Genomic DNA, 19,547 nt, shown 5'->3' on the forward strand with positions numbered 1-19,547 from the left:
AACTTTCCGTTTGGTGTTGCTCATTGCGTATGCACAGGCGATTTTCAGTCATTCTTTTTATACTTTCGCAACATGTTGCACAAATTGTAATAGTTTAGTTTCACTAACAGTGGCTTATAACACATAACTTATCGACAGACAGAATTCAACTCGTCTCAATCTCAATCTCAATCTCTTTGCTATACATACATACATATGTATATAATCCTATATCTATTTTGTTGAGTTGCAACATGTTGCGGGAGTACATATCATAAAAACGAATGCAGAACTGCTAATGCCAAGAAAGAAAGCTTATTGTCCGATCATGTCCGAGTTGCTGCAACAAAAGCTTTCTTGTGTAAACTCTACCTTTATTGACCACAGTCAGTTTGGTTTCAGATTAGAATTGTACTCGTCGCAGTCAAGTACATTGTGCGCGCTAACTAGAGGAATATAAATTTTACAAAAAATTATAATACAGATTATTTATTTTAATTATTAACAAATACCAAAAATGAGCGAGCAATGTATTTAAATTTGAACAATGGCTTGAAAATGCCAATTCTCGGTTATGGCACTTGGATGGTAAAAACATTATATTATTATTTACACATTCATATATTTATTTTGCACTGTGCAATATTATTTAATTTTTGATAATAAATTATTTTGAATATTTTCAGCTAAATTAAATATACTCTTAAAGAAAATGTTTATTAAAAAAAATTATTTGCATAAAATTCTAGTTAAAGAAAAATAAGAATTTGAAAAAAAAAAAATATTTTTAACGGTTATAAAAAATCTGAAATATTTTCAAACACAGTAGAAATATTAATGTAAGCATTTAACATCGAAGATTTTGGCATACAGCTATATTCCTTTTACCTTGAATTACCTCCAATTAAGTTGATATTTCTGGATAGCTAAGCTTGGAAATGCAAAAAAACTCAACAAAATTGGACGACTTCACATAGATGAGAATGAGAATGACTCAATACGGGCTTTATTTTAGTTAATATTCACATTTTTTTGAGTAAATTTGGGATAAACCCTAATGTTTTCCTTCGAGGTGGACCCAATATGGGGCAGAGGTTAAGACAGATCGAGGTTGTCGAATATAAACGATTTTGGGGATGACAACAATTATATATAACCATATGTTTGCAATTATAGAAATATCTTTAGAATATTATGCAGTGAACCTGAGTTCAGCCAATCATTTAATGATAATAATAATTTTCTAGAATAGAAATAAAAAGAAGGTAAGTTAAATAAAAGCATTTAGATAAAAAACTGAATCGAATTGCAGGAAGTTATGAAAAGGTGCTAAAATGATGACATTAAAGTGACATTAATTACGAAAACGCTTATGGTTAACAAACGGGGACTTATATTTAACTTTCAATAAAATGTCTATATATAGGCACACTTTTTTTTTAATTATATGTGTATAATATATGTAGTATCTACGATCGGGATGATTAACATAAATTAATTTTTTTTAATTTTAATTAATTGAATAGGTTCGTTCAAAGTTTATTTACGGTACGCGTAATTATATGCCATTATTTACTAAATAAAAAAAATTTACAGCATTCAATAGATTCTCTTAAATTATTCAGAATTAAAAGACTTAAACTATTAGAAAATGCAGAACTTAGAAGTTGCGATTTTGAAAGCTACTGTATAGCTTTAAATAAATAACCAAATTTATTGGGTACATTTCTCTTTAATATTTCATATACCGTAAATGGATGAACAAGGCTTTGACGCTACAAAATTTTGGCTCTGAAGATCATACAGATCATATTCCTTGGAACTCAGGTGAGGTAATTTGATTTTCTTATTAAATGGCCGAACTAAATGGAATTAATAATGAAACTCATCCTGAAACCGGACTGAAATTTTTATATCGAAAATTTAAACTTATTATCCATTTATCTTTTTCTACGACGTTGTGATCTACGACCAGGATTGTTGACTTGATAATGATAGTCCTACAACTTCAGCCGTCCACCATCTATTATTAAACAATTAATTTACGAAGTCAAAATATTAACATACTAGTTATATGTTTGTTTCTAAAATTTTTTGAAGCATTTGGAAATAGAACAAGATCTCACTATGTAATTATATATATATTATAGATTATAGATATGAAAGTTTGTCGCAGTAAACCTTTATAAAACAAGCTACCTAATAGTAACATATATTGTTGTCAAGATCCCATCACAAACAAATATCCGAATCTTTCAGGGTATTTTCAATATTAAGATAAACATATTTTAAGAATCGGAAGCTCGACATAGTCTTTGCCGCAGAACGAAGTACAATAATGAATCGAATTTATATTGAATTAATCATCGAACTTAATTTTTCCAGCATTGTATATGTTTGTCTTTCGTTTTATTGTGCAGGCTACTGAGCAAGAGATAACCGTTGCTATGAATGAGGCGCTCAAGGTGGGCTACCGCCATATTGATACGGCACCGGTGTATTTAAATGAAAATGCCATTGGAAATGTATTAAGCAAGTGGTTTTCTTCGGGCAAAATCAAGCGATCGGATCTATTCATCACTACCAAGTTGTTACCACCAGGTATGTAGACTTGAAAATATATAAAGTTAATTATTAGTATCTCTACAAAGAGACACATTTTTCGATAGGTGCCGATAGACCCGATCTAGTTGAGTTGAGATTGCGAAAATCACTAGCGGATCTTCAATTGGATTATGTTGATTTATATTTGATACACATACCTTTCTCTGTGTTCGTAGATGAGAAAGGCGAATATAAGCGTTATGAAGATGGAACAATAATTGTTGATCCCAGCACTGATCATGTAGCCCTTTGGAAGGTGAATATCACTTTGTAAAATTGTCTTAATTGCTTGAACATATGTATGTGAATTTTCTTTACCTTTTTCAAAGGAAATGGAGGGACTGGTCGCTAAGGGTTTGACCAAATCGATTGGTATTTCCAATTTTACAGTGAAGCAAATCGAAAGAATCCGTCAGAACTGCACTACTCAGCCAGCAGTCTTGCAGGTGTATATCCAACTCATGAAGTTTATAATTATTTTGAGTTTATTATTATACTTTCAATTACTACTATTATTGTAGATCGAGTACCATATATATTTACAACAACCACTACTGATCGATTATTGCAAATCTGCAAATATCGCCGTGACCGCCTACTCTCCGCTCGGCTCCAAAGGAGTAGGTTCCCTAAATAAGTTGGCCGGTATCGAACGTGAACTACCTGATTTACTTGAAGTGCCCGAAGTGAAGGAAATCGCGCAGAATCATAACAAAACTGAGGCACAAATATTGCTACGTTGGATTGTGCAAAAAGACATCTCGGTTATACCAAAGAGTACCAATACGAAACGCATGCGCGAGAATAAGGATATCTTCGATTTCAAATTGAGTGCGGCGGAAATCGAACAGCTTAACAATTTGGATGCCAATTTGCGTATTGTGAATTTCTCACTTTTCAAAGGGTGAGTAAATCCGATGAAGTAATATATTTCTGTATATGTATATGTTTGTATAAATATGCATATTTTAACATATATATTTTTTCATTATAGCACTGAGAAACACCCAGAGTTCCCTTTCTAAACGTTTATGTTACGAATGAGAAATACAATAACCGATTTACTTATTTAATATGTTTGGTGGAATATGGAAAGAATTTTTATTAAATATTAAATTGTCGAAATTATATAAAATATGTTATTTTTTTATATTCTCTAGTTTTTATCATTGTATTTATATGTTATTATTATAAATTCTCAAATTTCTTGATGTTCTTTAAACTTTACTTAACCAAATAGTGTATTTCATTTCATTATACCAGTTTATTGCATTTATACCAATTGTTTATTTAGTTCGTGACCTTCCTTTACTCGGCTTCGATTGATTCGATCTCCTTTATTGTATGCCAAAATTTTTATATAAATTTCAAAAGTTATATTTTTTGATCATTTAATATGTTTGACGCAGAAACAAAGGGTGCTGTGCCCCAATAAATGGTATATGCATATTATTCCTGCATAGATACGGTCATATTCTTATCACAATTTCACATTCCAATACCAAGTAAATTAAAGGAAATACAAAGTTTCTGGAATCATTCTGAAGAGTACAGTGTGAGCAAGAGTATGGAGAAGTAGAATCAACATTTCCCATTCTTTATGCAATTAATAAAACAAGAGCTAAAGCGCAGCAAGAGCGCAAGAGGTAAATAAATTTCTTTGTGTATGAAAACCAGTATTTTTGACGACAATAAACAATTTGTGTTGGCTAAAAGTGTCGTGTGTTGACCGCGCTCAGCTTTCTTTCAATGCATTCAGAGTAGAATTGAACTCGTAGCGGTCAAGTTCGTTGTGCGCGGTGATTGAACGTATACGAATTTCACAATAAATTATAATACAGATTATTTTATTTAATTACTGATAAATAACAGAAATGAGCGAGCAAAAATATTTAAATTTGAACAATGGCTTGCAAATGCCAATTCTCGGTTATGGCACTTGGATGGTAAAAACATTATATATCAATATTTACATCTTTATATATTTATATTATATTGTGCAATATTATTGAATTAATTGTTAGTATTTTTATTATGTTTTTTTATTATTATTATATTTTGGAATATGTAGTTAAACTTTTAGTAAACAAAAAATACATAAAAAAATATTATTAGTATTTAAAAATTTTAAATTTAATAAGAAATATTTTTCAACCCAGTTGAACTAAAAATATAGTTTAAAAGAGGTGTGCCTGACCGATGCAAACAGAAACTTGTTATAAAACATTCATAAAATATTTATTTATGACAAACGTATTTACATAACTGCTAACTAGTCAAAGTGGTTGAAAAGTTGTTGAGCCTCTCTATTGTTATTTAATATAGGAAAAGTTCTAAAGTTTTAGTTTACGTAAAGTGAATACACCCATCACCTGTAGAAATCTTAAAATATTGAAATGGCTTGACAAAAATAGATAAAATGTTTCGCTAGTGAGTAAAAGTATCTTCCCGCAAAGCTCTGCATTAGTAAAACTCGCATTGTTCTCTAAATTACCTTATTTTCACTACCTCTTCTGGAAACTATCATCAAAGAATTATTTAGATTTTGAGCCAGATCTACTAGGTAAACTGAGAAATTTTAAGGAACTCATTTCTATCATTTAAATCATCCTTTTCTAAACTAGTGTCTTGGAGCTTAATTGATGAAAAACAACATTGCAACTCTACAAGATCATTATTTTCGCGAGCATCTCTGTTTAGTAAAACAACATATCATGTTTATGGTAAAGTTATCTGGACTAGTGGTGGCTTCAGATACATGTTTGTATTAACATTTATCTAGTTTAGCAACATGTTGCACTGGGTATAATAGTTTTGTTCACCTAACAGTTTTTTGTAAAACCTAAAACTGAAATAAGAAAGAAAATGAGCGTGTCGCACACACTTTAGGGTCAAACATTATTTCTCAAGAACTGCTCGACCAATTTCAATGAAATTTGATAGATACTATTTTCTTGACATTCCGATATTACGCAAGGAAAATAAGCGAAATTCTGTTAACAACCACGCCTACTTCCCATGTAACACAATTTGAAATGTCAACCGATTCGTTCACTTTACAATATACAAATCAAGTACTAGCGAAGATATCGGAATAAAACTTTGCACTAATACTACATTGGATGTGATAGAAAATCGGAACGATGTAGTTTTATGACGATATAAATGATTGGGACTCGAAATAAAATAATTTTATAGAGTTAATATAAATGACTAATAAAAATACTAATTAATCTATGAACTTTCTGGTTGCAATAAAGCTCTTCTTGAGCAATTTATAAATACAACTGGAACGGCTTTAATCGTTCTTATTTTTATTCTATAATTACATATAAGTGTAAATTTATGCAAAAATGAAAATATCTTTTTAATTTTATGCAGTGCACATGTGTTCAATCAATGACTTTCTATAATAAAGCGGGAAACTAGTTAAATAAGATAAAATGCTGAATTACAAGCACGACACTAGCTTAACAAATAAACTAAAGAATATTCAGCTTTTATTTTAATTGTATACAAACAAACAATTGTGATATTTAAGACATTAGTTGTTCACATTTAAAACCGGTTAGCGGTTTTTGTTTACACTTTTTTTGTCAATAAATGACGGCTTTCACTTAGTATGCCCAACGGTATGCATATGTATGTACCGAAACAGTTTTGGATGCTGGACAAGATTTTTTAAACAAAACAGAGAAAGAAAACCGAAAACCGGCATTGGAAATGGTTTGTTGCATTCTTTTTGACTTTCAGTAATGAAAAAGCCTCAAGTGACGTTCTCAGAGTGATTTTAAGCACGATCAACAGTAACTGATTTTTCTTACACAATTAAATGTCTATATATAAACTCATTTACATATGTAGATATATATTATCTTCGATCCGGATGACTAAGTATGAATTATCGGATTGAAAAAAAAGCTTAGTATGTAGTAGGTTCAAATTTGAATTAAATTAATTGCATCATCTTATTCGAAGTAAGTACGTGTCGGTACTGTAGAGTACTCAGAAATTGGTTGTCAAAGGCTAGATAGAATTAATTCGATATTTAAAATGAACTTAGCGAAATCAAATCACCTCCCATACAAAGGTTATGTTGAAAACTACTAAAAATGCTTTAATTCAGCGTGGTTCCGCCCACTTATGGGTCCAAAACCATATCTCCGAAACTACTCGACCAATTTCAATGAAATTCGGTTCATAATATCTTCCTAGCTTTCCAATGATATGTTGTGAAAATAGTCCAAATCGGTTCACAACCACGACTGCTTCCCATATGCCAGAACTCTGAAGTCGGTCTGAATAGTTTACTTTACAATATATAAAGTTAGTACTAGTGAAGATATCGGAACAGAACTTTGCAAAAATACTGTATTTAAAGAGTGGCATCGTCCTTCTAAAAATCGTCGAAATCACTCCATAATTTTTCAAGGCCCTATATATCGAATATGAGGACCTCAGTACTTCTAACAATTTTTTTACCAAAACTATAGTTAAGTCTCTCAGATATTTTGAAGAAGTTTTTAGGGAATATGTTTCTTCTAATAATATGTCTCCGTGCCAACAATGAGTGAAATCGGGTCATAACTTCATCTATCTCCCATATACTTAATATTAGGGTTTTCAAACTTTCAATGGACTTTATACCATATATATGCCGAATATATGAGTCAAATTGTTTGTTATATTAATAAAATTAAATAAATAAATTGCGAGAGTATAAAATGTTCGGTGACACCTGAACTTAGCCATTCCTTACTTGTTGTATTTGTATTTCTTACAAGAGCTAGTAGTATAAAATATGTGTTATTTATATGAGGCAAGTGTATTTTAATCTCTCTTCAAAACAGCTGTCATTTATCGGATAATATTGGAGTTAGTAAGCATACATAGATTGACCTACAAAAAACAAAATGTAAGAATTCACTTGAAATACACATATTTTTAGAAAAAATCGCACGTGTGATAAGTATATTTACACTCTTGTTTACTTGTACACAATGCCGGTAAGGCTTTGAGCATTACCATGACAGTTACAATAGTTATTTTGAATTTTATTTTATTTACAAATATTTGCATTAACATAATATTGTATTATTAAATAATTGTTTTACATCATAAACATAAACAAACAACATCTTCTTCTTGCCTTTATTGTTATACCTTGTAATAGTCACGTAGCCACATTTAGAACATATGTTGAAGATCATACATGCTCGATCTCAGTTTTATAGAGACTTCTATCTCGCATTCGGTATTTTTACACCAAAGGTTTTCGGACTTGAAAAAGTGTGCAATAACAAAATCAATTTTTTATTTTAAATTTTGTTTCTTATTAAATAAGCGAGCGTGAGCTGAAAACCATTAGTACCGATCTACCATATATAGGTATAACTATTTTTTGTTCGTCCCTGTGACGTTGAAGAGTCTTTTGATTGATGTAATTCTGAGGTTAATAGAACTGGAACCATTTCCTTACTCCTTATATGAATATAGCCGTCTTGGGTCCATACATATGTATCTCGAGTTTTGTTAAGCATTCTATTGGATGCCGTTATGCACGTCGTCTTCCAACATCTGTATACTTCTGGGTTGATATCAAAAAATACTTCTTAAGTTTAGGCTCTACATCCTTTAACAACAATCAAAGCTCAGCAAAGCCTTCACCATGAAAACTATATCGAATTTATACTGTTATCAGTCTTCGAAGTTCATTATACTTTCTTATATAAACTCGTATGTATCTTTTAATATAGGCTAGTGAGGAAGAAATAACCGTTGCTGTGAGTGATGCGCTCAAGGTCGGCTACCGGCATATTGATACGGCTCCAGTGTATTTAAATGAAAAGGCCATTGGAAATGTGTTAAGCAAGTGGCTTTCTTCGGGAAAAATCAAGAGATCGGAACTATTCATCACCACCAAGTTGCCACCACCAGGTATTTAAAAATGTATATACGTAGTAATGGAAAGTGTCTCAACAAAGAGCTCTCATTTTTCCGATAGGTGCCGATAGACCCGATCTAGTTGAATTTATGTTAAGAAAATCGCTGGCAGATCTTCAATTGGATTATGTTGATTTATATTTGATACACACACCATTTACTGTCGTCGTAGATGAGAAAGGCGAATTCAAGCGTTATGAAGATGGAACCATTATTGTTGATCCCAGCACTGATCACGTAGCTCTTTGGAAGGTGAATATCTCTTTGTAAAATTGTCTTAACTGTTTGAACATATGTATTTGAATTTCCTTAACTTTTCTTAAAGGAAATGGAGGGTCTAGTCGCTAAGGGCTTGACCAAATCTATTGGTATTTCCAATTTTACGGTGAAGCAAATCGAAAGAATTCGTCAGAGCTGCAACATTCAGCCAGCAGTCTTGCAGGTTTTTATTCAACTCATGAAGTTTATATTTAGTTTAAGTTTATTATTATACTTTCAATTACTACTATTATTGTAGATCGAGTACCATATATATTTACAACAACCACAACTGATCGATTATTGCAAATCTGCAAATATTGCCGTGACCGCCTATTCACCGCTCGGTTCCAAAGGAGTAGGTTCCCTAAATAAGATGGCCGGCGTGGAACGTGAACTACCCGATCTACTTGAAGTGCCTGAGGTTAAGGCGATCGCGCAGAATCACAACAAAAGTGAGGCACAAGTATTGTTACGCTGGATTGTGCAAAAGGGCATCTCGGTTATACCAAAGAGTACCAATACGAAACGCATGCGCGAGAATAAGGATATCTTCGATTTCAAATTGAGTGCGGCGGAAATTGAACAGCTTAACAATTTGGATGCCAATTTGCGTATTGTGAATTTCTCATTTTTCAAAGGGTGAGTTGATAAAAAAAAATAATGAAGTTTTTATAAAAATTAATATTTATTTTTCTCTTATCACTACAGCGTTGAAAAACACCCAGAGTTCCCGTTCTAAACATTTCAGTTTCGCATGGCAAACAATAACGGATTTACTTATTTAATATATATTAGAAGTTGTATGAATTAATCTAAACCGATTCACATTACTAGACATACCCTGGGGTGCACGCGCATAGTAGTTTAGCAAGAATCAAAATAAACACATTATTTATTATTCGTTTCAGTAACTGGTATAAAAGTTTTCGTTATTATTTTAAGTTCGATGGCTTGGGGCTTTACTGTGTTTAGGTCATTGCAATCCACTTGCTCCGCTGTTGAATTGTTTATTTCGGTAATGCTTTCAGTGTTTTCAGCGCACTCTTTACTCTCTATTGCTTCTGGCTCTTGCTTTAACGCAGTTTCCTCTTCAGTTGTTATTTTGTTGTTAGCTGGCTCAGAAACTTCAATTTCTACATCCTTGCTGGTTTCAGTGTGGCAGTTCTCAACATTGCAATTGCTGTTGCTGCTGTGTGTATTATAACGGGTGATTTTTTTGAGGTTAGGATTTTCATGCATTAGTATTTGACAGATCACGTGGGATTTCAGACATGGTGTCAAAGAGAAAGATGCTCAGTATGCTTTGACATTTCATCATGAATAGACTTACTAACGAGCAACGCTTGCAAATCATTGAATTTTATTACCAAAATCAGTGTTCGGTTCGAAATGTGAAATCCGCTTTTTTATCGACAAATTTTGTTCAACGATGAGGCTCATTTCTGGTTGAATGGCTACGTAAATAAGCAAAATTGCCGCATTTGGGGTGAAGAGCAACCAGAAGCCGTTCAAGAACTGCCCATGCATCCCGAAAAATGCACTGTTTGGTGTGGTTTGTACGCTGGTGGAATCATTGGACCGTATTTTTTCAAAGATGCTGTTGGACGCAACGTTACGGTGAATGGCGATCGCTATCGTTCGATGCTAACAAACTTTTTGTTGCCAAAAATGGAAGAACTGAACTTGGTTGACATGTGGTTTCAACAAGATGGCGCTACATGCCACACAGCTCGCGATTCTATGGCCATTTTGAGGGAAAACTTCGGAGAACAATTCATCTCAAGAAATGGACCCGTAAGTTGGCCACCAAGATCATGCGATTTAACGCCTTTAGACTATTTTTTGTGGGGCTACGTCAAGTCTAAAGTCTACAGAAATAAGCCAGCAACTATTCCAGCTTTGGAAGACAACATTTCCGAAGAAATTCGGGCTATTCCGGCCGAAATGCTCGAAAAAGTTGCCCAAAATTGGACTTTCCGAATGGACCACCTAAGACGCAGCCGCGGTCAACATTTAAATGAAATTATCTTCAAAAAGTAAATGTCATGAACCAATCTAACGTTTCAAATAAAGAACCGATGAGATTTTGCAAATTTTATGCGTTTTTTTTTTTTTTAAAGTTATCAAGCTCTTAAAAAATCACCCTTTATTTTAAATGTGTATTTTATTATAGTTTGGCTTAAGGGTTATTGATAACTGCTAGAGGAACCTTAATAGGAGCGTAAAATGCAAAACGCGTTGCAACGCGCAGTTGCAAAGTCGCAAAATTTGTTTTTTTGGGAAATAAAGGCAAACACATATTAGTGGCTATAAGTATTTATTACACAAAAGTGTTTACAATTACAATTTTTGCAAAATAACAATTAAATTGCAGCCAGCTTTACAATATGAGAAAAGTAATATTAAATGCTGTCAAATTATTTAGAAAAATAAATTGCATAAAACAAACGTACATTCATACATTAATTGTTAGAAACATTTTTATTAGATTTTTTATTATTTTGGGGTTTACTAAAATTTGTGGCTTCACGATAAGCTTCGTTTTCTTTCTTTTCACTTGAAGTTTATAATTATTTTTGTATTAAATATATCACTTTAAATTTATAATTATTTATATTTTAATTTTTAGTTATTTTATTTTAATTATTTATTTATTTTTATTATTTTCTTTATTCATATATTTTTGTATTATTATATTTATTTTCATTTTATTTTTTTATTAGCATTTTATATTTATTTTATTTCATTTCAATTAATTTCTATTAATAAAATTTATATTTTATTTATTAAAATATTTATTTATTTTTTTATTATTAGAGTTTTTATTTTTTTATTAGCTTTTTGTATTATATTATTTTGGTTGGAATAATTTAAGTTAATTAAATCTATTTTATTTATTAATATATTTATTTATTTTTATATTTTTTATTTTTATTTTCTTATTAACTTTTTATATTAATTTTATTTCATTTCAATAAATTTCTGTTAATAAAATTTATATTTTATTTATTAAAACTAAAATTTATTTATTTTATTATTATTATATTTTTTGTTAGCTTTTTGTATTATATTATTTTAGTTGGAATAATTTCAGTTAATAAAGTTTATATATTATTTATTTATTTTTTATTATTATATTTATTTTAACTTTATGCTTTTATTACTGTTTATATTCATTTTATTTAAACTATTTTAAGTTAATTAAATCTATTTTATTTATTGGAATGATTTTAAATTAATAAAGTGTATTTGTTTTTTTTTTAGTTTATTATTTTAATTTTATTTAACTTTATATTTTATGATTTAACAATTTTTTAGTTTTTTTCATTAAGTATTATTTTATTACGTTTTTAATCTCATATCATATATATTTCATATTTCATTCAAAATTAAATCTTAAGCTCTAACTATTTTAAACAATTTTTCATTTTGTAAAAAAATGCAATACAAAAATAATTCATTTTATATATTTATGATTTGTTTGGATAGTGGGCGGATAAAAATTCGTTTATTTGAGAATTTTAAGTAAATTAAATTTTAATTTTATTACTAAACAACAACAATGTACACAAATCTCTTCAATTTTTTTAGTTCTTCATTGTTAAGTTCGTTTATCATTACTTCAGTGGATTTATAATTCAAGTACGTACATTTTGATGCCTACATAAATATCTTTACATATATATATACATATATGTTTATAGCATATAGCAGTTTAGTACATTAGTTATAGTAACAGTTGATATTTTGCTTTATACAACTATTCGAGGTAGTTATGCCAATTCAATTCAACACATTAATACATATATTCATTGGAAAATGCAGAAAAATTTCGCTTGCAATTAGAGTCAGCTTATAAACATTACATTTAAAACATTTAGTGTTAATAGTCATAAAAGGAATGTCTGCGTTTGCTGAAAATATAAAGGTATAATAAGGCAAAACAATTTCAAATTTCAAAAGCCAAAATTATGTAATGAAATGGAATAAAATGGAATTAGATGCATATAACTAAGTGAGTACAGCAAATTTTTCAATTTTTATTTTTTAAATGTAGCCATATGCAATTTTTCTTTTTCAAAACAGCTGACGCATGTTATTCCTTAAACCAATGAAATATTTCGAATTGTTTTTGAGAGTGTTAAGTAAACAACTGTTATAAGTTAAGGGTTATTAGCCTAAATGTATCTGAAGCAGCATGTTTTTTGGCATTAATATATGTAAATACATTACTGCGATGTATAGTTATTGGCTTTATGCTAGATATTGATGTCATTTAGCGTGTCGCAATGCGTTTGTTAAGCAACTCACGTCGCGCGGGTGTCCTCATCGGAACTGCGTCTACACAAAAATGTGCATTATTAACCTATTAATACCGTTTTGAACAAACGAAGAGCTCACCTTGCATCCTCGTTGGCACGCATAGCCACAGCAGCCACCTCAAATATGCCTATGAAGAAGCAGAGCATTAGCGGGCCAAAGATAGCGCCCTGCCAACCAATCCAATACATGCCGCCGGCGATGGCCAAACCAGTCAAATATGGATGTCCGCCACTGGAGGGATTTGAAAATAATATTAATTTTTATTAAAAAAAATCTATATGTTAAAAGTTCAGCACAAACGCACCCCTTCATCTCCGCATATATGGCGGCTTCGAAATAGGGTGGCACAAAGAATTGCAGCAAGAATAGCACAAGGCCGGCATAGAAGCGATCTTGCGCCAACCACAACTCCAACAAAGCGGGCAGCGCACACCAATAGCTGCCCAGAAATGGTGCGGCCGACAAAATGGCCGCCAACGCTGATGGTAGGAAGACAATGCGTGCACCAAACACCGTATGCACCAGCCACGTGAAGAGACCCGTAAAAATGGAACACTTAAACATGGAAATTAGCACACCCGAAATGGAATTCTCCAAAGCATCGGCGATCTTCGAGCCCGAGGTTGAGAAGCCCAAATTTTTGGTAACTTGTAGTGGCGCATATTTTGTATTACTGCTCGAGAGCAAATAGAATAGCGCGGTAAAGAAGACGATCTGTGTGGGAAACAAATGAAAATATCATTACATCCATATTAAATTTGAGTTTATTAGCAGTCTACCCACCATATCGAGTATGAACTCAACACACGCCTGTCCGCCAGACAGTAAGAGCGACAAAATATCACCAGTAAAACTCATGATCATCGAGAGATTCGTACGTATGATGTGCCATAGAGATTCAGCTACTTCCAGTATGGTTTGCGTATTGCTCTGCGCCCAGCCGATAATACCCTGTTTTGCCACTAAAACTAGCTCTTTAAAATGTCCTTTATTAAAAACACATTGCAATTGGTTAGCTTTTGAAACATGCAGTGAGCAATGAGCAAGTACAACAAGGGGGGAGGAAAACGAAAACCAAAGAAGAACGAAAGTGGAGTATGTACATTAGGAAAATATCCATGTCAAGTAGCAGAGAAGACTTCCAGTTATTATTTATTATCCATTGGACGCGCTGAGATATTTTTGGTGTATGTAATTTAATATTCATATACATATGCACATATAATTATGTGCGAATAATTTTTTCTGTAACTTTGGTATACTCACTTAATTATGCAATGCTAATACCTTTGAAGAGAGCGACAACTTACGGCGTGAATAATTTACATTTTTAGGGTGTGTCTTCGGAAGCACCATAAATAGCGTGCTAACAGATATACATATAATCTTTAGTAGTACATCCAGGTGCTTCGAACTTCAAGTAAGCATTCGAATTTGAATAATTATATTCGACAAACATGAAAATTTTGCATTACTCTTATGAGCATTATTCTAATTGTAAATTACAATGCTGGTGGTGTACTAAAATTAGACAATATGAAATTCGTGTTTTCGAAATTGTTGCAAAATAAATGAGGTTATACGAAATGGTTTGCACTTAATTGCCGTCACCGATGTTTTATGTTCATGAAATTTAAATATAGGTTAGTTTCTAAAGGTATTGTCTTCCATTGATTTAAAAAAAATGTTGAATATGAATTTAAAAGAATACCGCTTGTTTCGAACAATATTCTAAATACATATGTTAGTATTTGTTATGCACAAATAGTTTTTTAATGAGCGTTAATTTTGCAATGTGTATAATAAAAAAATATATATAATTTTCAAAAGCATATTGTTAGTACGATTGTCATTGCTTTTGGCATTTAAATAGATTGAAGAGACGATCACAAATGAAGCAACTGCATGTGGCACATTTCAACTTACCTGGATTGTCGACAATTTCACCGAAAGTCGTCTTAAGCGCATCAGTGGGCACACGTGGTCCATATGTGGAATCCGATTTGTTCACATCAATCCAGTATTGTATTAAACGATCCCAGACATCTAAAATTTGCTCCTTCAGTTTGGTTGCATGCACGGAATCCGCCTCAGCCAGCCAATCATCGATGTAAGTTTCGATTTTTCGACGTCCATAATGATGCGCATTATCCAAGGCATCATCAATGGATGATTGTATATTCTCAGGTAAGATATCGATCAATTCCGGACGATCCGTAATGGTTTTATTGATCAGATCTTTGCCCAAGTAAGCGACCTCAATTGTTTCCGAATAGATATTGACACAGAAAAATACGCCGAGAAACACGATAATTAAGAGCATAAGTATTATCATCAGTATGGAAGTGACCAAGTCGACGGAGGACTTCAGTGAATCGCGTATGATAGCGTTTATTTTGTAATTCAATTCCAGCACACCGGGCAAACAGAGCGGCAATACGGCTGAATGGTGGTCAATAGCCCAACACTGTGGGGTGAAAGGAAAAATATACAAATTTGAAATGATTTACTATTAAAAATATGAATACCTTTAGCTTTTCATAGGCTTCATTGATTTTATTCGATATGAATGCCGTAAAACCAGACACATTGCCCAAGGTGTATAATAAATGCAGCGAAATGGGTATGGCGGCCAATATGAACATCCACACATTGCGATACAAAAATGTGGCTATGCAAGCGTAGAATAGGCATTTGAAGTAGATACCACTTAGATGTGGCTCCTCATGTTCATCCAACAACTCGGTATTGTCCAGTGAATCTATCGTTTCGCTCAGAGAGACATCTTCAGCGTCAGAATGCAAACTTGGTTTCTTTATACTGATGTTGCTGACGGACTTTTCAAAGTCAGTTTTGTCCAGCAACTTTTTTAACTTTTCTATACAACTGCTTGAGCCCTCCGCGGTGCGCATATGGTATATAATTGACACACCTACATATAACATTATCAAAATAAATGCAGGTACTTGTAGTGCGCCTAAAAAGCTGCAACCATAACTGACTATAGCCACCCAAAGCGATTGGCCAGCCATGACAAATTTAGTGCTGTTCTCTGGTTTCCACAAGAAATATACAGATGTCAAGTATACAACAATTATTGCAATTAACTGTAAAATAAGTAATATTATTGCTGATTGCAGTTATGGGTAGTTGAAGTATGTGTACTCACCAAATAGATATTAAGAAAACCAATTAACTGCACGAAGGTACTATGTGAGAAAACTACAAAACGCCAAACGGCACACAGGAACCCTTTGGGTGCGTATAATACTAACAATTTCATACATGCAGCCACGCCAACACCTGCCGTCAACAATTGCCAGTGTTCGTGTAACCAACTCACCACTAAACTGCCACAATATTCCGTAGCCTCAAGTGGTGACAGACATATTGATACCATCACATTGGAATCACGATCCTCCAAGCGTTCAAACCAGCCGTTCAGCAATTGTGCTAAACGCCGCTTAAATGGGAATAGCACAGCGCCCATTAGGAATGCCCAGAGTAATGGACGCACAAATGGTCCCAGAATAAAGCAGACGGCCACAAATGCTGCGATTCCAGCAGCAATTAGAAAATTATACATGGCTGCTTTGAAGGTTTCATGATTCTGAGATCGCATACGCATCAGCTTGTTAAGAACGCTGTCGAAGGAGCGATCCCGCCTTATCGAGTCTGAACGATTCATTTTGGGTGTATACATATATTATGAATTGCGGTTTGTCATTCAATTAGTCGCTGTAAAGAAAAGTAAATTAAATATTTTACATAGTGAACATTCGTAGACATTTTAGTTCAAAAAGTTGTTAAAACTTTTACTATCTATGTGATTTCTAACATATGCACTGTAGGATTGAACATCACAACATCACATTGCCTTAATTTTAGATATTCAACTAAAAATAGCAAGGCATTTCAACAGATATGGTGCTAAATGCGTATTGATGACGTATACCACTTCGACCACACCTACCGACTTAAATTAAAAGCTAAGCATTTATGGTAAATGACTAGAATTTTATACATATTCATTTGTTTATATTATTTACTTAGCATTATTGTTTTACAGCGAATTCAATATATTTAAACACATTTTTTGCAAACATCGCAACGAGCTCACAAAGATGACGTCAGTGTAAGTACTTCACTCAACTTTCAAGCATATTGTTTAGTTAAGCATAATTATACCCATCAATTTTATCAACAATAACTCACTGGTTTCGTTGTCTTAATTTGATTTTGCAAAATTATACTTTATGCGTTCTTTTTTAGAAATCCATAATTAATTAGAACAACATTTTATTCACTTCGATTGCCAACGTCCTTAATCAATTTGTTTTGTGCCGTGTTTTATTTTGTTTTCATCATTTAGCTTCCACTACTTTTGAAAGCATTCGGAGTTGTCGGCAGCTCAGAACAATATCAGCTGTTGTGGACAATAAACAGAAGTGTAGCATGAAATTTTAAAGTTCTCAAGGCATACAAACAGAAAAGTTCAAATATATATTATCAAAGAATATATAATTCAAGGAAACTTTAAAATTAATATAATTTTCACATTTAGATTCATTTATAGTTGAACATATACCGATTACAAAATCTGTACAATATCGTCCACAAGTAACCGGTTCGGGAACATCCCGTATAAAATATCAAACAACACTAATCTGCACCGTCGGCACTTTTTATTAGAATTTCGGCACTTTAATTTTTCATCCGGTGTAGATTTTTCTTAAATTAAATTAAAGTAAAGGTTTAAAATATGAAAATCTTCGTTAACGTTGTGCTGGTGCTTTTGCTCTTGCAAATGCATTTGGCCATTGGTGATAAAAAACAAAGCAAGAAATATTCTCGTGAAGCTAATGAACAATACACACCACAAAAACAACTCAAGTCGAAAGAAAAATCTAATGAAGGCGAGTTTAAACTTACAACAGAGCGCTATGACCCCGATTTCCGTAATCTACAACGACCTTTCCGAATGGCCAAACTAAATTTGGTCTGGGCTAAGGCACAAAATGTGAGTGATAACAATTTTCTACAGCTACAATATACAAAACATTTTGAATAATATAACTTTTTCTATTAATAGCGACTGACTGAACCAAAATTGAAGTCTTTGTACATGGAACTCAAAATACAAGATAAGGAAGAGATCGCATGGAAACAATTGAGTTCACAGCACAAAGATAAAGAAGGTATTAAAGAAGCTGAATTGCGTCAAAAATTGGTTGGTATTATGAGCACATATGACTTATTGGAACATTTCGAAGATACGCAAGATAAAGACAAGGTTAAACCATATAAGGTAGGAATTATATTTGATAAAAAAAATTAATTTTTAATTAAAACAAATACTTTTAAAGAAATTTTATGACCCAGACGATAGCCACTTAAATAAAAGTGCATTTAAAGATAAAAAACTTAATCGTCTCTGGGCTAAAGCAGAAGTAGCGGGATTTACTAAGGAAGAACTTGATTCCCTTAAGCAAGAATTTCAACATCATCAAGATAAAGTTGATGTATACTATAGCTTATTGGAAGATATAGGTTCAACGGGCGGTCAAAAACATGAAAGTAAGTCAAATTAATAATTTGTTCCACAATTTTAATACAATAAATTTTTAGATGCCATAAATGAAGATGAGCTCGATATATTCAACATGGTCGGAAATGATCCCAATGAAAATGAGATTAATACGCCTGAAATGAATTTAAAAAAATACGAAAGCGATATAAACAAGTTGCGCGATCACCATCACGGCATTAAAGATCATTATGAGCGTTTGGAACGCTTAATTTCTTCGGGACCACATAGTCAAGAATTTGTTGAACCAAAAGTACAAGGTCTATGGCGTGTTGCACAAGCCAGTAATTTTACAGAAAAGGAATTGAGTTCCATCAAATACGAATTGCATCATTTTGAAAGCAGACTGCTCAAACTGCGTAATCTACATGCTGAGCACGCTATGCAGAAAGAGAAATACAAGGTATGTATGCATAAAGTAATGTTCTTATATGAATTTTCATGAAACCTATTTTTACAGAACGAGAAGCAAAAGGACAAAAGCGGACGTTTTGAGGACATGGAAGATCACATTAAGAAACAAACGCGTAAAGTTGAAAAAATACAAGATACAATTGAAAAAACTATATTCAGACATTCGGAGCTGTAGTGTCCTCCAAAATTGGCGATAGGCGTAATCTTCAAACTTTTTGAAACAATTTCGAATAAACTAATTTAATATTTAAGTAAACAGATGCCAAATTTGCATATATCTAGGTTGTATTAATCTTAACAACTTGTGTATGTATATAAATTAAATATTTTCATACTCATCTTTCATACTTTGATATTGTTGAATATAACTCTGCAAAAAAGTGTTTGATAATAAATATATAAATTTTTTGTTAAGAAGTTATAAGCAAATCGTTAA

At 32.3% G+C, this 19,547-nt stretch overlaps 4 protein-coding genes across 9 annotated transcripts; 3 read left to right on the forward strand and 1 right to left on the reverse strand.

Moving 5' to 3' along the window:
* The first annotated feature begins 375 nt into the window (after positions 1 to 375).
* Positions 376 to 3,794, forward strand: LOC105216349 (aldo-keto reductase family 1 member A1). Of its 2 annotated transcripts, XM_054225481.1 has the most exons (7): positions 376 to 567; positions 1,746 to 1,811; positions 2,400 to 2,580; positions 2,649 to 2,839; positions 2,913 to 3,029; positions 3,105 to 3,487; positions 3,578 to 3,794. In XM_054225481.1, the coding sequence occupies exons 1-7, from the start codon at positions 508 to 510 to the stop codon at positions 3,606 to 3,608; spliced, it is 1,029 nt and encodes a 342-aa protein (XP_054081456.1). In that variant the 5' UTR covers positions 376 to 507; the 3' UTR covers positions 3,609 to 3,794. The 2 variants fall into 2 exon arrangements, with proteins under 2 accessions (XP_054081456.1, XP_054081457.1); XM_054225482.1 differs by lacking the exon at positions 1,746 to 1,811 and having other exon boundaries at positions 377 to 567.
* Positions 3,795 to 4,284: 490 nt separating this feature from the next.
* On the forward strand, positions 4,285 to 9,709 carry LOC128919778 (aldo-keto reductase family 1 member A1-like). The gene is made up of 6 exons (XM_054225483.1): positions 4,285 to 4,529; positions 8,340 to 8,520; positions 8,588 to 8,778; positions 8,852 to 8,968; positions 9,044 to 9,426; positions 9,496 to 9,709. Exons 1-6 carry the CDS (start codon positions 4,458 to 4,460, stop codon positions 9,524 to 9,526), a joined length of 975 nt encoding a protein of 324 aa, XP_054081458.1. The 5' UTR covers positions 4,285 to 4,457; the 3' UTR covers positions 9,527 to 9,709.
* Positions 9,710 to 12,195: 2,486 nt separating this feature from the next.
* On the reverse strand, positions 12,196 to 17,490 carry LOC105216353 (transmembrane protein 245). 5 transcript variants are annotated; one of them, XM_054225475.1, is made up of 9 exons: positions 17,084 to 17,102; positions 16,280 to 16,848; positions 15,639 to 16,217; positions 15,037 to 15,577; positions 13,894 to 14,096; positions 13,415 to 13,824; positions 13,189 to 13,341; positions 13,099 to 13,128; positions 12,196 to 12,701 (listed from the first exon to the last, which is right to left on the reverse strand). In XM_054225475.1, exons 2-9 carry the CDS (start codon positions 16,811 to 16,813, stop codon positions 12,671 to 12,673), a joined length of 2,481 nt encoding a protein of 826 aa, XP_054081450.1. In that variant the 5' UTR covers positions 16,814 to 16,848; positions 17,084 to 17,102; the 3' UTR covers positions 12,196 to 12,670. The 5 variants fall into 5 exon arrangements, with proteins under 5 accessions (XP_054081450.1, XP_054081449.1, XP_054081451.1 ...); XM_054225474.1 differs by lacking the exon at positions 17,084 to 17,102 and adding an exon at positions 17,160 to 17,312 and having other exon boundaries at positions 12,197 to 12,701; XM_054225476.1 differs by lacking the exon at positions 17,084 to 17,102 and adding an exon at positions 17,326 to 17,490 and having other exon boundaries at positions 12,198 to 12,701; positions 13,894 to 14,084.
* Positions 17,491 to 17,743: 253 nt separating this feature from the next.
* Positions 17,744 to 19,458, forward strand: LOC105216352 (alpha-2-macroglobulin receptor-associated protein). Its single transcript, XM_011190800.3, has 5 exons — positions 17,744 to 18,130; positions 18,203 to 18,418; positions 18,477 to 18,687; positions 18,739 to 19,100; positions 19,158 to 19,458. The coding sequence occupies exons 1-5, from the start codon at positions 17,873 to 17,875 to the stop codon at positions 19,284 to 19,286; spliced, it is 1,176 nt and encodes a 391-aa protein (XP_011189102.2). The 5' UTR covers positions 17,744 to 17,872; the 3' UTR covers positions 19,287 to 19,458.
* The last annotated feature ends 89 nt before the right edge of the window (positions 19,459 to 19,547 follow it).

Source organism: Zeugodacus cucurbitae, chromosome 2, assembly GCF_028554725.1.
Source record: "Zeugodacus cucurbitae isolate PBARC_wt_2022May chromosome 2, idZeuCucr1.2, whole genome shotgun sequence".
Classification (NCBI taxonomy): Eukaryota; Metazoa; Arthropoda; class Insecta; order Diptera; family Tephritidae; genus Zeugodacus; species Zeugodacus cucurbitae.

Coding starts and splice junctions, on each gene's coding strand:
- LOC128919778 (XM_054225483.1), top strand. CDS start 4,458: ATGAGCGAGCAAAAATATTTAAATTTGAACAATGGCTTGCAAATGCCA. Junction 8,969..9,043: donor TTCAGCCAGCAGTCTTGCAG/GTTTTTATTCAA, acceptor CTATTATTGTAG/ATCGAGTACCATATATATTT. Junction 9,427..9,495: donor AATTTCTCATTTTTCAAAGG/GTGAGTTGATAA, acceptor TTATCACTACAG/CGTTGAAAAACACCCAGAGT.
- LOC105216349 (XM_054225481.1), top strand. CDS start 508: ATGTATTTAAATTTGAACAATGGCTTGAAAATGCCAATTCTCGGTTAT. Junction 568..1,745: donor TCGGTTATGGCACTTGGATG/GTAAAAACATTA, acceptor TGGATGAACAAG/GCTTTGACGCTACAAAATTT. Junction 3,488..3,577: donor AATTTCTCACTTTTCAAAGG/GTGAGTAAATCC, acceptor TTTTCATTATAG/CACTGAGAAACACCCAGAGT.
- LOC105216353 (XM_054225475.1), bottom strand. CDS start 16,813: ATGTATACACCCAAAATGAATCGTTCAGACTCGATAAGGCGGGATCGC. Junction 16,218..16,279: donor GTTTTCTTAATATCTATTTG/GTGAGTACACAT, acceptor CTTATTTTACAG/TTAATTGCAATAATTGTTGT. Junction 13,129..13,188: donor CGTGCCAACGAGGATGCAAG/GTGAGCTCTTCG, acceptor ATTTTTGTGTAG/ACGCAGTTCCGATGAGGACA.
- LOC105216352 (XM_011190800.3), top strand. CDS start 17,873: ATGAAAATCTTCGTTAACGTTGTGCTGGTGCTTTTGCTCTTGCAAATG. Junction 18,131..18,202: donor TCTGGGCTAAGGCACAAAAT/GTGAGTGATAAC, acceptor TTCTATTAATAG/CGACTGACTGAACCAAAATT. Junction 18,419..18,476: donor ACAAGGTTAAACCATATAAG/GTAGGAATTATA, acceptor ATACTTTTAAAG/AAATTTTATGACCCAGACGA.